This window comes from Rhamphochromis longiceps, linkage group LG7, assembly GCF_057381845.1.
Source record: "Rhamphochromis longiceps isolate RC_006_pf linkage group LG7, R_longiceps_female_GT1.1, whole genome shotgun sequence".
NCBI classification, from domain to species: domain Eukaryota; kingdom Metazoa; phylum Chordata; class Actinopteri; order Cichliformes; family Cichlidae; genus Rhamphochromis; species Rhamphochromis longiceps.
The window spans coordinates 39,946,035-39,958,396 of NC_140563.1; the positions used below are offsets into that span (position 1 = coordinate 39,946,035).

Here is a 12,362-nt window from a genome sequence, read left to right on the forward strand (position 1 = left end):
ATTAAAAGTAATAGGGCACTGTGAAAGTGTGGGCCTCTGGAGACTAAGCAAAGTGTGTTGTTGTTTGCATATGACCAGGCCAACCCTGATCACTAGTGGACCACACAATAGTATTTTGATGTGTGGCAGTTATTTAATACTTTGGAAATATTCCTTCCAAACAGAATGATCATACTGTCTCAAAAAATGAGGCATTTCCTCGAGTCAGGTGAGGATACCAGGCTACAATATGAAAGTGCTGAAAACATATTTTCAGTATTTATATACAAGTGGGAATTTCCACCACTAAGCCAAATTTAAATGGCATGTGGAGGTAATCTTCAATATTTATGTGATTGACCTATTTTTTCATCAAGACCTGGAATAAGAATGAACACTGTGAAGCCCTTTTGAAAAGAGCTATGCAGCATATGGTGGCCTGGTATCCCACTTCAACACACAGTGCAAGACAGGCTTAATTCTCACCTTGAATATGTCTCTTGATGTAATTTTCTTTCTGTTTTCCCTCCATCTGTTTTTTCATCTTCTTCAATAGCCTTGATTCTTTAAAGACGCAGCAACTGAAGCACCATCTTATATCACCTCACATTCTATTTCCATTTACCTGTTCTTCTCCTCTCTCACTCCTCTGCTCTTCTTCCCCACTTACCATTCTCCTCTCCTCACTTTTCATCTCTTATCCACGGTTCCCTCCTAAGCCTTTTCCCCCCTCACCATAGCCTCTGCTTCTCTCTCCTCCTACCTACCATTAGTCACCACCTCCCGCTCCTCTCCTGTCAAAATTTCTCTTCCCCGACTCTCTCCCTGTTTCAGTCCTTTCCTGTAAGGTCAGCCCATATTGGATCGATCAGGGTCATCTATCTTCCACTATCTCAGTGGGCGTGCCTCCTATTTCAAAAGTGATCATTAGCCAATCATTAACCTAGATCAGACCATCAGACCATTAACCAATCGTTAATCTGGATCCTGTTTAAACTCGGTCTGCTGATTGGGTCCCGGGTGACCTCTGACATGTGAGTTACCAAAGAAACACATCCGTTAAACAATGTATGATTGGGTGTCCTCATACATAAAACAGGTAGCTGTCTGGTTTTGTCTCCAGTAAAATCTCACAAATCTTCCCACGTGACACATAATCAATGTGCTGTATTTATTTTTTTTTGACATGTCGGGATTATGAATAAATGACACCAGTACCATGCCCATGACCATGTCCGCATTTCTTTCGCACTGACACTGTGAAAAGTGAGGGGTGGCTGGTGGTTGTAAAGTAAACATGGGGTTAAATCTCCTTGGAATGTGCGCAGAAAGACCACGCTCTGGTGCCAGTGGTCTCACCAGCACAGAGGCTGACTCGAGCCAAGCAGCGCGTGCGCTCTGGAAAGCTTCTACTTGGGTGTCTTTTGTTTTTCTGGGTGTTTTTTTAAAAGGGGGGGAAACGTTGTGGATGATAATGGGATGATTTTCCTTTGACTCCATTAAGCTATCAGACTTTTCCAGAGGTGGATTCCACTGCTTTGGAATGTGTTTGATGCGCATTAACCTTTTTCGACCTAGGCAGGGCTTGCCTACACACTCTGCTGCATTTTCTTTTCTGCCTGTGGAATATGTGGAAATGTTGCCGTTTGTTTCCACGACATGTTTAGTAATCCGAGGCTTGAATGATGAAAATCTTTTGAGATGAAAAACAGCACTTTTGGGGATCATTTTTTGCTTGTGCGCGGCTCGTGCCTAATCTCGCGCCTCAGCAGCCTGTTGTCTGTGTCCGAGGGAAAACGCACAACTTTACCACCAGCTGGAACCGGTCCTGTTGCGGGGGCTACCGCTGGTCTGTGCGGCACACCGGGGCCACAGGCAGGGGGCCAAGACGCAGACCAACGGAGCGGTCCCGGTGTTCAGCCGCTGTGTGGTTGGACCGGGCATCCGGAGGAGCTGTGGAGCGGGGATGATGAAGTCGGTGGGGATGGTGATGATGAGTGGCCCGGCAGCGCGACCAGGCACCAGGGTCTTGCCACTAATATGTTTAGTGTTGTGCGCTCTCATCTTTCTTCCGATTTGCGCTCACTCGCACCCGCAACCGTGCCAAGTGCTCAAACGAATCGGCCACACGGTTCGGATAGGAGCTCTGCACGTTCAGCCTCGCTTGCTCTCTGCTATGGCTGTCAGCGGCTCTGAGGACTGGGGAAACGAAAGAGAGTTGACAGAAGAGCAGCAGTTGGAGTTGGAAAGACCGTTTAAAACAAGTGCCAGTGCGCCTGGGTATGGAAGCCTTAGGACTAGAGCGTCCGTTAACAGTCAGCGGGGCGCAAACAGGAGTAAAAGCCAGGCACGCCAACGGGAGGAGAACACCTCGGCGGAAAATCGCGTGTTCGCACCCCGAGACTCGGTTCTGCTCGCCGTCGAGGCTCTGAACCGGGCTGGGTTGCTACCCTACAATTTATCCTTGGAGATTGTCATGGCTGTTGGATCCACACTCGGAGAACTGCCCGCGTTCTCCTTTTCCTCTACGGGCAACCCCGAAAACGAGGACCCGCTGTCCTTCGTGGAGAGTGTATGTCACACCGTGGTTGTGCAGGGGGTTTCTGCCATGATCGCCTTTCCACGGAACAGGGACGAGTTCGTCAAGTTGGAATTCGTCTCACTCGCGCTTCAGGTACCTGTAGTCAGCGTTGTGCAGAGGGAGTTCTCGCGCCACAGTAAGGTAAAAAGTTATTTCCTAGCTAAATTTGAACTGTTAACTGTTGATTGCTTCACTTCGGCATACAACTGCAATGTGCTGGTGTGACGTGTTATAGTAATATAACGCAAGAAACTTTACATCGCAGTCTGACAACCTCTTTAAACTGCGTGTACACCATGCACCGAATGCATGTAATTTATTTAACTAATTTAAATACGTGTGGATACAGACTACAGTGCACCGCGAGCCATCAGTGGCCATCATTTAAGCCAGGGACTAGAGCTAGAAACGCCTCCTTCAGTGGCTGATTGTTGATGTCCCTTCAACAAGAGCACAGATCTTCCCGTTCTTGTTCAGCGTTTACCCAGTCAATCAAACTTAAATGGCACAATTTAAGGTGAAATGGCACAAGCTGGCTTTCATAACTCTGAAAAAAAAAGTTTCATTAAACAGTCAAAGACAAAAGGAGCATGGGGAAAAGCCGCTCTGTCCATGGTGCTGAAATCTACTGAATTTAAAGGGTGTTTCAGCAGAAAAAAGAGCAGTGCTTCTCTTCTGCAGAATAAAATGTTTAAAAATGGTTTGATTGACAGTGTGCAGTCAACAACAGTGTGCACCTAGCAGCACATGCCCCGCGGTATAGATACATAAACAAATACTTTGTTGATATTCAGAATCCCACTATGTCTGCACTGTGGTGAAGGAGGTTATGGCAGTATATTGCAGTCAAAACTCTTAGTCATAAGTCAGTGTGATGCTATATTTTGACATCTCATTTGCTGGACAACGGAGGTAAAGACGGACAACACTCTTTAGTTAAATCACTGTGTTGGCATGTACATTTATGACCTAACACCTTTCCTTTTAACAAAGAAGTAAAAGGTTGCTCTTTAGCCACCCAGCTACTAATATTTAGCAGGCCCATATCTAATAATGAGATTAGTGTCAGAAAACTGTAGCATACAAGAAAAACCCATTCATGCAGAACCGTTTTAAGCTGCATAACACTCCTCTCATCGGACCAGTTCAAAAGGTGAATCCACATAATAAACCATGGAGGAGATTTTGAGTGTATTTCGGTGGTTTTACAGTGAGGCTAAAACTTTGCTTCATTTTTTTACATTGTACCACTGGAAATACCTTGAGTACAGTTCCTTGTGTATACCATATGGAGTCCAGACTTGGCAGGAAACCATTACATCACTATATAAACTAAAGTTTGCAGTGGTGTTCTGATTTTTTTTCCATATACCAATATACACTCCTTATTATTATTATAAATAATAAGGCACTTTAATCCTTCAGTACAAGTAAACATTTCTTTTGGCACAAACATGGATTCTTTTGTAATTGTAATTCTTTATTTACTCAGACTTACGTATATGAGTCAAAAGTGCTCAATATATGAGCACTGTATATATCTATATAAACACTATAGATTCTTGTCAGGGCTTTTGGAAAATAAAACAATACCCTGAAACCAGTATAAAATGATATGGATTTTTATTCTGATTTATGTCAATTTTTAACAGTTAAGGCAAAAGCAGCAGCAGTTCTTACGTTGGAGATCGTTGAAAAATAAACTCTTGCACAACGCACCAGTGCGAAGCTTGCTGGTGGAGTTTGCAGCTAAAATGAGAGCAAAGGGGAAACTAGTTAGTAATGTAAATACTATATTCATTAGCGTGGAGGGGCATCAGTAATAATTCTGTGGAAAAAACACCTGCTGTGAGTTTGCCCCCTTATTTGTTTGTGCTATCGAGCACAAGAAGGAATAGGCACACGCACATTCCCAAAAATGATTTGGTGTAATACACTGTAAACCTCTTTAATTGGGTGATGCTACAAAGAAGAGATATTGCACATCAGTGAGAGAAAGCCAACAATCTGCATGTGTTTCTGTATTTGTAATATTCTACACACAAACATCCAAAGGAGGGACAAAGAATGTGTTTTTTTCATGCACACATCCAAACCCATTAGCTGGACTGAAGGGTTCTGGGATACTTGCCACCTACTAGGGTATAGTAATGTGTGTGTGTGGCTTTGTCAGACAGTTTGTGTCTGTTTATGTGTTGGTGTATATGTGTGCGTAAGAATGTGTGTGTGTTTCTAGGATAATATCTAATTTCCTGCTCTGTGCACAAGGAAGGGTTTCTCTGTAAGGAGTCAGCAGGTGTTTAAAGTCAAAACTGATTCCTAGAAGTGAAATAACAGTAATGGATACAACTGACAAACCAAAAGTTAAGGATGATTGATTGATAGAGGAGTAGATGGGAAGACTGTTGAATGGAAGGATGAACATGTGCAAAAAAACTGACTAGGAAATAGTGTGTGCAGTGCTTGTGTGAGACTTTTAGAGAAATGGCTTAACTCCCTTCTGACTCAATCTAGTTTCACTGGCAAATCCCAACTGCAGGCTGACAGCAATTTCTCTAAAACATTTTTTGAGTGTGAAAAGTGCAAAAACTTTTTGGATGTCTTGAGATGATCTCATTAGTGTTTATTTCCTCACTTTGTTTGACCTTGAGTTTTTATTTTATCCTGGAATGTTTAAAGTCAAAGTTTAAAGACAAGGTTCACAGCTGAACATTTGTGTAATACAATGAATCATCAAAAAAAAAAAAACTTTTGATAACGTGATCTGCCCACAGTATGTTATGTAAGTGTCAGAATGATGAAGCTGCATGAGAATATGGAGATTATGGAGCAAATGATAAAGTGACCTCAGAGTAAAGGAACTGGGCTGGGAGTTGTGGTGAGTGGTTTTGATAGCAGGAAAGGGATGAGAATTTAGCATATAAAAGCCAAAGAACTGAGGAACTCTTGGCAAAAGGAAGCTCTCTGGGAAAGACCAGTCATCTCAGATAGGAGGACTTAGTTTTAAAGTGGAAATATATCCCATGCTGACCCAGAGACTGTGGAAAGATAGCTACATACGCACATATATACAGAAAGACAGAGCATCTTCACATTGCTACTTATTCCAGTTATGTGTCAGCACTAACTGTATGCGAAAAATCAACATTGCTACAGGTATGCGCCAATATCATGATGTATGTGCAATATATACCATATAAACACTTTATTAGGTATACTGCTCCAATGTAATCAGACCTACAGAAAACATGCAATAAATTCTGTCTATACTGAGCAGCCTTTCCACATAGTGTCATGCAAATGGTCATTCAGTTTGAGCAGTCAACTTGCAATCTTTAAAACATCCAGCAATCTAACAGTATATGTGGTATAAAAAAGTATAATAGGCCCATGTTAAGTACTAAGTTTAATATATGTGCAAGAATGCCTTTGGATCCAAAGGTTTGAGCTTTAGACTGCTCTTAATCCTTAGTTTCCATCATGATGTCAAGAGAGTGGGTATCATTAACGCGATCATCTTAGCCACACAGCTCTAGCTGTGATCAGTGCAGTATCTCCCACGCAGTGTTCAAACCTGTTTGCGAGGGCCATCCAATCAGAAGAGACTTGGCTTCAAGGCGAGGCTGGCCTTGAAGGGAGACAGAGGATGAACTGAGGGTGCAGATAGATAAGGATTATTTTGAACTGTGGATCCTCCACAGCTTTTCTAGTGGAATACAAAAATAAAAAATATGAAACTGGTACTGAGCGTAATAGGTCTTCCATAACAATTCAGTTGTTCTGCAATGCATTCATTTAACTAAATTGGTTAACTAACGATTGTATTACAATAACAAATGGTAGATGGTTATTGATTTTTCTTTGATTAGATGATTCATTGTATTAAGAACAATAACTAAGACATTACTGGATTTGTCCACTGGTTCATGAGTCTGTCAGTCCATACCTTTTTTTTTTTTTTTACCATACAGCAAACTCTGCAAGTTTCTTAGCACAACAAGTTGCAGCTAATGTGTTTTAGATGTGGAAATCACAGGGGAAAATCATTTTTTGAAGCAAGGAGGGATTAAAAAAAAGAGCACAGTGACAACAGAGCCGGGATTTCACAGCACACTGAAAGCAGCAGATCTCTGTATTTATGTAGGGGAGCAAGGAGCCACACTCAGTACAATTTTTTTTCCTGTTTATTTACATGAAGAACAAAGAGAGGGTTACAGATTTATGGAGATCACAGTGCAGAAGTGCCGCAGTTGAAAATAATCCATCCAATCCTCCTGGAGAATGAGAGCAGGCGAGACTCTGATGCCCTGTGGACTGCATTACCATTTTCCTCCCTGATAGAGGACTTTTAAATCTGAAATAAAACATTTGCAATTGCTTTTGTAGGTGCTTTTGTTCCAGCAACAATCTATCCACGTGTATGCAATAAGCTGATTAATAAATATCTTATTTGCATGTCTATTAGACAGAGTGATTAACAGGATAAATCAAATTAAACAACAGATTAATCTAATGAACTTTTTTGTGCAAAGCTTGTGTAAAAGTTGTAAAGCAATTAAAGTGGTTCACTCAGGTCCCTTAAACAACTTTAATTCTGTGTTTGGTGTTGTGGGTTCAGGCAAGCAAACAAGTGTGCGACTGATTAAGTGCCATATTGTATACTGGGTACAGTATGCCGAGGTATACTGACGCAGATCTGGCAGCTCATGCAGCTCATGCAGCCCTCTGACCTATTTAATGTTATTTCAAGTATTACAGGGATGAGTGTCACCTTTCAAATGTATCTGCTCTGATCTATGTGTGTAGTCTGCATTTAACTGATTATTGCAAACAAATGAGCAAATTCATTACCACCAAACAGGAAATAACTATGCCAATGAAAGAGCTTCATACTATAGCTCAACACTATGGAACTGAGTGTTTTGTTAACAAGGTGTGTCTTCTGGAACCAACCAGTGTAGAACAACTTGAAACCCAACATCAATTATTAACCTTAATAGTGAATTTGATTATTTAATCTCTGACAGTAATGTGTTCAGACACCTGCTGAGTTCAATATTGACTCTCTTTTTATCGTGTTTCTATTCTGAGACTCTTGAAGAAAATATTTCAACTGCTATTAAAACCAACATGGTCTTTCATTCATAATTTGAATACATCAGCGTACGAATAAAAAAGACTTTTATAACCTTTCATGAACATAAAATTAAATAAAACTGAAACTAGAATTAGAAATATGAACTGTAAATTTGCAGATTCTGGTGAAATTGCGGTGTTACTGCCATAAGCTGCGACTTGCTTTCAGGAGTCAGCTAAAAGCACAGACGGAAGTTTTACATAATAATAGTCCTGTAAGAGACCTGATGGTGGTGCTGCGATGAAAGTGGGTTGGATTGGATTGGAAAGTGCATGTATGACAGCATTAAAGAGTTAACTGTTAAGAATGGGACTGTCTTCTTTAGCCTTTATTGAATTCGAGTAGCAGAAATTTGCATCAAGCAATACTTGTTATTGTACTTTGGCAAACCTTAAATTTGGCATGGGTGTAAAGACTAGCCAGACTACTGATAAAACTTTAAGTTCAAGAGTTATAGGCATTTCACTTGATTTGGCATGATATCTCAAATCAAAGAGATGTGCAAGATGTGCAGAGAAGACTGGATTCAATATAAAGACCGGCACTGCTGTTTCATAGTTGGTTACAAACTAACATGAGCTCATAAAGTTTGACATTTTGAGCAATCATGGTTTTAGCGTGTTGGAATAGTGGCAACTGAAACTCACTGGACACTTCATTGGATACAGCCCTTCTCTCTTTGGAAGTACCTTAATTTTTCATATCTAAAAAATTCCTCTCAGGTTTTGGTCTAAATTGGTATGATGGTATCACACAGGTGCTGCAAATTTGTGGGCATCAAATCTATGATGTGAATTTCCTGTTCCACCACATCCCAAAGGAGCTCTGCTCAAACTGGATCATTTTTGTGCCAAGAAAATATTCTCCACTCCATTACACCATAACTACCACTAAGTGTTGGTAGAAGGCAGGATGGATCCTTGTTTTTCTTGTTGTTTACACCAGATTTTGAAACTCATCAGACCAGCGAGTCTGTGTTAATCTTAGCCTCTGCTTCCTGTTCTTAGGTGACAGCAGGTGTACCAGGTGTGGTCGTCTGCTGATATAGCCTGTCATCTTCAAGGTGCAACATGTTTGCATCAAGAGATGATATTCGGCATACCATGGTTGCAATGCATAGTTATTGGAGTTACAGTTTCTTTCCTTTTGTGGCTCTAAGGACATGGTCATTCTCATCTGACATATGGCATTTTTATTTTAAGAACTTCCACTTATTGAATTGAATAGTTTCTCTTTTTTGGGTCATTCTCTGTAAACCCTAGTGATGATTTAGAGGGGAAATTTCAGTAGATTAGCAGTTTCTGAGACACTCAGACCAGGCTGTCTGGCACCAAAAACTATCCCACTGTCAAAGTCACTTAAATCACATTTTTTCCTTATTCTGATGCTTGTTTTGAACTTTAGCAGGTTGACTTGACCATGTCTACAGGCCCAAATGCATTGAGTTGCTGCCACATGACTGGCTAATTAGATATCTGTGTTTAATGAGCAGTTGAACAGGGGTACATAATAAAGTGGCAAGTCAATGTAAATAACAGGGGGCTGGGGACTGTTTATCAGCCAGTGTTTGTTACTTAATTTAATGTTAGGGGCAAAGTTCCAAAAAATCAGCAGTTTTGTTTGTAGCACTGCTACGGTTGGAAATAAGTTTTCCACACTGGCAAGGATTTGTTAGCTGATTACAGAATAACAGAACAAAGGAACCAAATTCAAACATGTCAAGTGTATCAAAACAGTTAAACCAGCTCTGACCTAAAAGGCAGCAAATGAATCTTAAATGTACTATTTAGAATGAAAAATGTCGATTAGAAGAAGAGTAATACGAAATGTGTCGCCAATGATGTAATACATGCAATGCTGCATTACTTGCATAAAGCGCTAAATTGTTTTTACCTCTGCAGGTGGTCCAGCAGATTTAAAACTTAAAGCCAGTTAGGCGGTACATTTTGGAATAAATCTATTTCATGCTTCTCAATTTACTTTCTTTCTAGAAAGATGCTAAAATTGGTGAAAGGTTTTCCTCACAACAACAACACTATGAGACTGCACAATTCTATTGTATCAGATGAGGTCCTAGTGGTAATCAGCCACCATGTACTAATTGATCTGTCTAGGTCATTAATCAACTGCTGAAATTATGAATCACATAAATTCAACAAAGGTGTAAACTAAATTAAATGTTGTGGTGCTGAGTAGGGGAAAGGCTCTTTTGAAATGAACTGCAATTCAGAACTGCAAAGTGACTACACAGTTAAAAAATGTGATTAGTTATATTTATAGAAACAGGTAAGTGGAGGTTATCCATTATACACAGCAAACTATGTTAACTGAAGACAAAAAGTAACTACATTTGGATTTATGAACCCTTCTCTTTCTCCTGTTTCTTCTTCTGCTCTTCTGTTTTATTTCACTTCCTATTCCTTTCTTTTTCACCAACATCATTTCTCCGCTATCCTCATGTTGCTTTTTCTCACAATATCATCAATTCCAAAACCAATCATCTGATGCTGTGTCTCTCTTGCTATCTGTCTCCCATGTATAAAATCCAACTGATTCCCATCGACACTTTGTCCTCTGATCACAACATTTTTATTTCCTCCTTTATTTCCTTCTGTTTATGTTTAACTGTCCCTCCTCTCTATCTCGTATTATTTAATTCCACTGCCTTTGCCATTTTTTCATCCATTTATTTTAATCCCTTAAATCTTCTCCTCCTGTCACACCTATTCACCTCGTTCCTTTTTAAATGCACTCCTCCACTTTTCAAAATCACATTTTTCCCGTTTTTTTTCTGTTACTTCAACTTTTCCCCTACAACTATTTTTTTTACCTTCCACTCCATTTGCCAATTCAACTCCCATTACACCTGTCCTCCTTTTACCAACTTTTCACAGAATCCTCTACATTTCCAAATGGCGATGCGAACTGTGGAGGCTCCACAATCCCAGCTGCTCTATACCCTGCTGATGATGAATGGCTGGTGGGACATCAGCATTCTGCTCTGCCAGGAATGGAATATTAGTGACTTCCTTTTCCTCATCAAGAACAACACCCGCTTTCACCTGGGCACTCTTGTCAACCTGACAACTATTGCCTTAACCTCTTCAGTATCTTCATCTGCACTATCAACCTCGGCGGTGGCATCAGGTATTGCAACCTTACCCTATCTTTCCTCTGCTGCCTCTTCTTCTTCATCATCCACTTCTTCTAAATCAGACCAGCAGCAAACTCTCCTGCGACAGCTGGGGGCCCTTAGAGAACACTCATCTACAACAGGATTGGTGACATTTGGGTGCGACATTCGCGAGGTGCGACGTTTGTGGACGCTGGTCACGCGGATGACGCTTCCAGAGTTTCACTGGGTCTTGGGGGACAGCCAGAATGTGGCTGAGCTGAGAACAGAAGGGTTACCCCTGGGGTTACTGGCCCATGGGGTCATGGGATCCCCTTCTCTGGATCACTATGTCCATGACTCATTAGAACTCGGGGCGCGTGCCGTGGGCAGTGCTGCCCAGGATAATCCTGCCTTGGCACTCATACCAGGGACTACCAATTGTATGGATAAACAACAGAGCAATGGGAGCTCGGGGGAATACTTGGCAAGGTAGGGAATATACAGATACAAAGTTTCATGCAATGTCCTCAAACTCTAATAAGGCATTCTATAAGCACGACTCACTTCCATAGGGTGCAGTTATTATTCTGCTACTGTATCGGGGGGAAGAACAGTCAGTTTTGTTTTGTTTTTTTATATTTGCTTAGGCCGATCACAAACATTTTTGGTTGTGCAACATTTATAAAATGATGGTGGGGGTGAGTCTTCTAAAAAGTGGGTGAGAGCACGTTTCGTTGGAACATTTGCACATGGGGAAGCAAGCATTCATCATAATGACACAGCTCTGTGGAGAAATGTCTGGCTGTGTAAGATCAGGTCTTTGTAGGTCTTATAGTCATTTGAAAGAACCTAGCACGCCAGCCGTACTGCATCCAAATCTGGATCAGAACTTGCCACTTTCAGTGTGTAGGCTGTGAGGACACATGTTGTGTTCTGTAATAAAGGAAATTTTGAAAATGGTTAGAGGATAGTGGGAAACAGATTGCCACCATAGCATAGTGGATCAGTGTAAGGCTTACTATATACATGCAGTTTGCAAACCAGACAAACCTAAAAAACATTGTGATAATTATGCCCCACAAAATGATTATTTCAGCAGCTTAACTTGATGGATTTCTGTATAGATGTTTTTTATATGTTTCTTCCCTTGCAATAACAGAAAAAAATGATGTGTGTCAGTTCAATGTTCATGTAAAATCACCCAGGTACCACTTTACTATCTTACCAACATACAAAGGTATTCTGCCCATAGTACTAGTAAACCAAAAACATTGTCTCTTGCCTTTTTCAAACATGCAAAAAATGAATTCATTGGCAAAAATTAAAAGTTACCCAGTACCAGCCAAACATATTAAATGTGACACAGAAGACAAAATATGCACATACACTGATCTGCTTCCATTTGGGTTACCACTGCAGCACCACATTCAGTGAATATAACACACTTGAGAGGTTGATAGAACTTTTGTGATAATCCAGTTAAGTAAACTTAGTCATTCAGGATTGCTGAGTTCTTATGGAGTCCATGATTGACAGCTAGTGCTCCACTA

The 12,362-nt window shown here is 40.7% G+C and overlaps 1 protein-coding gene across 1 annotated transcript in view; it reads left to right on the plus strand.

Moving 5' to 3' along the window:
- The first annotated feature begins 1,220 nt into the window (after positions 1-1,220).
- grin3a (glutamate receptor, ionotropic, N-methyl-D-aspartate 3A) overlaps positions 1,221-12,362 on the plus strand; it is a 53,063-nt gene continuing 41,921 nt past the window's right edge. Inside the window, exons 1-2 of the mRNA XM_085413624.1 lie at positions 1,221-2,701; positions 10,592-11,301. Of these exons, the coding sequence (XP_085269750.1) occupies positions 1,946-2,701; positions 10,592-11,301 (1,466 nt within the window). The 5' untranslated portion in view covers positions 1,221-1,945. The remainder of the gene's footprint in view (positions 2,702-10,591; positions 11,302-12,362) is intronic.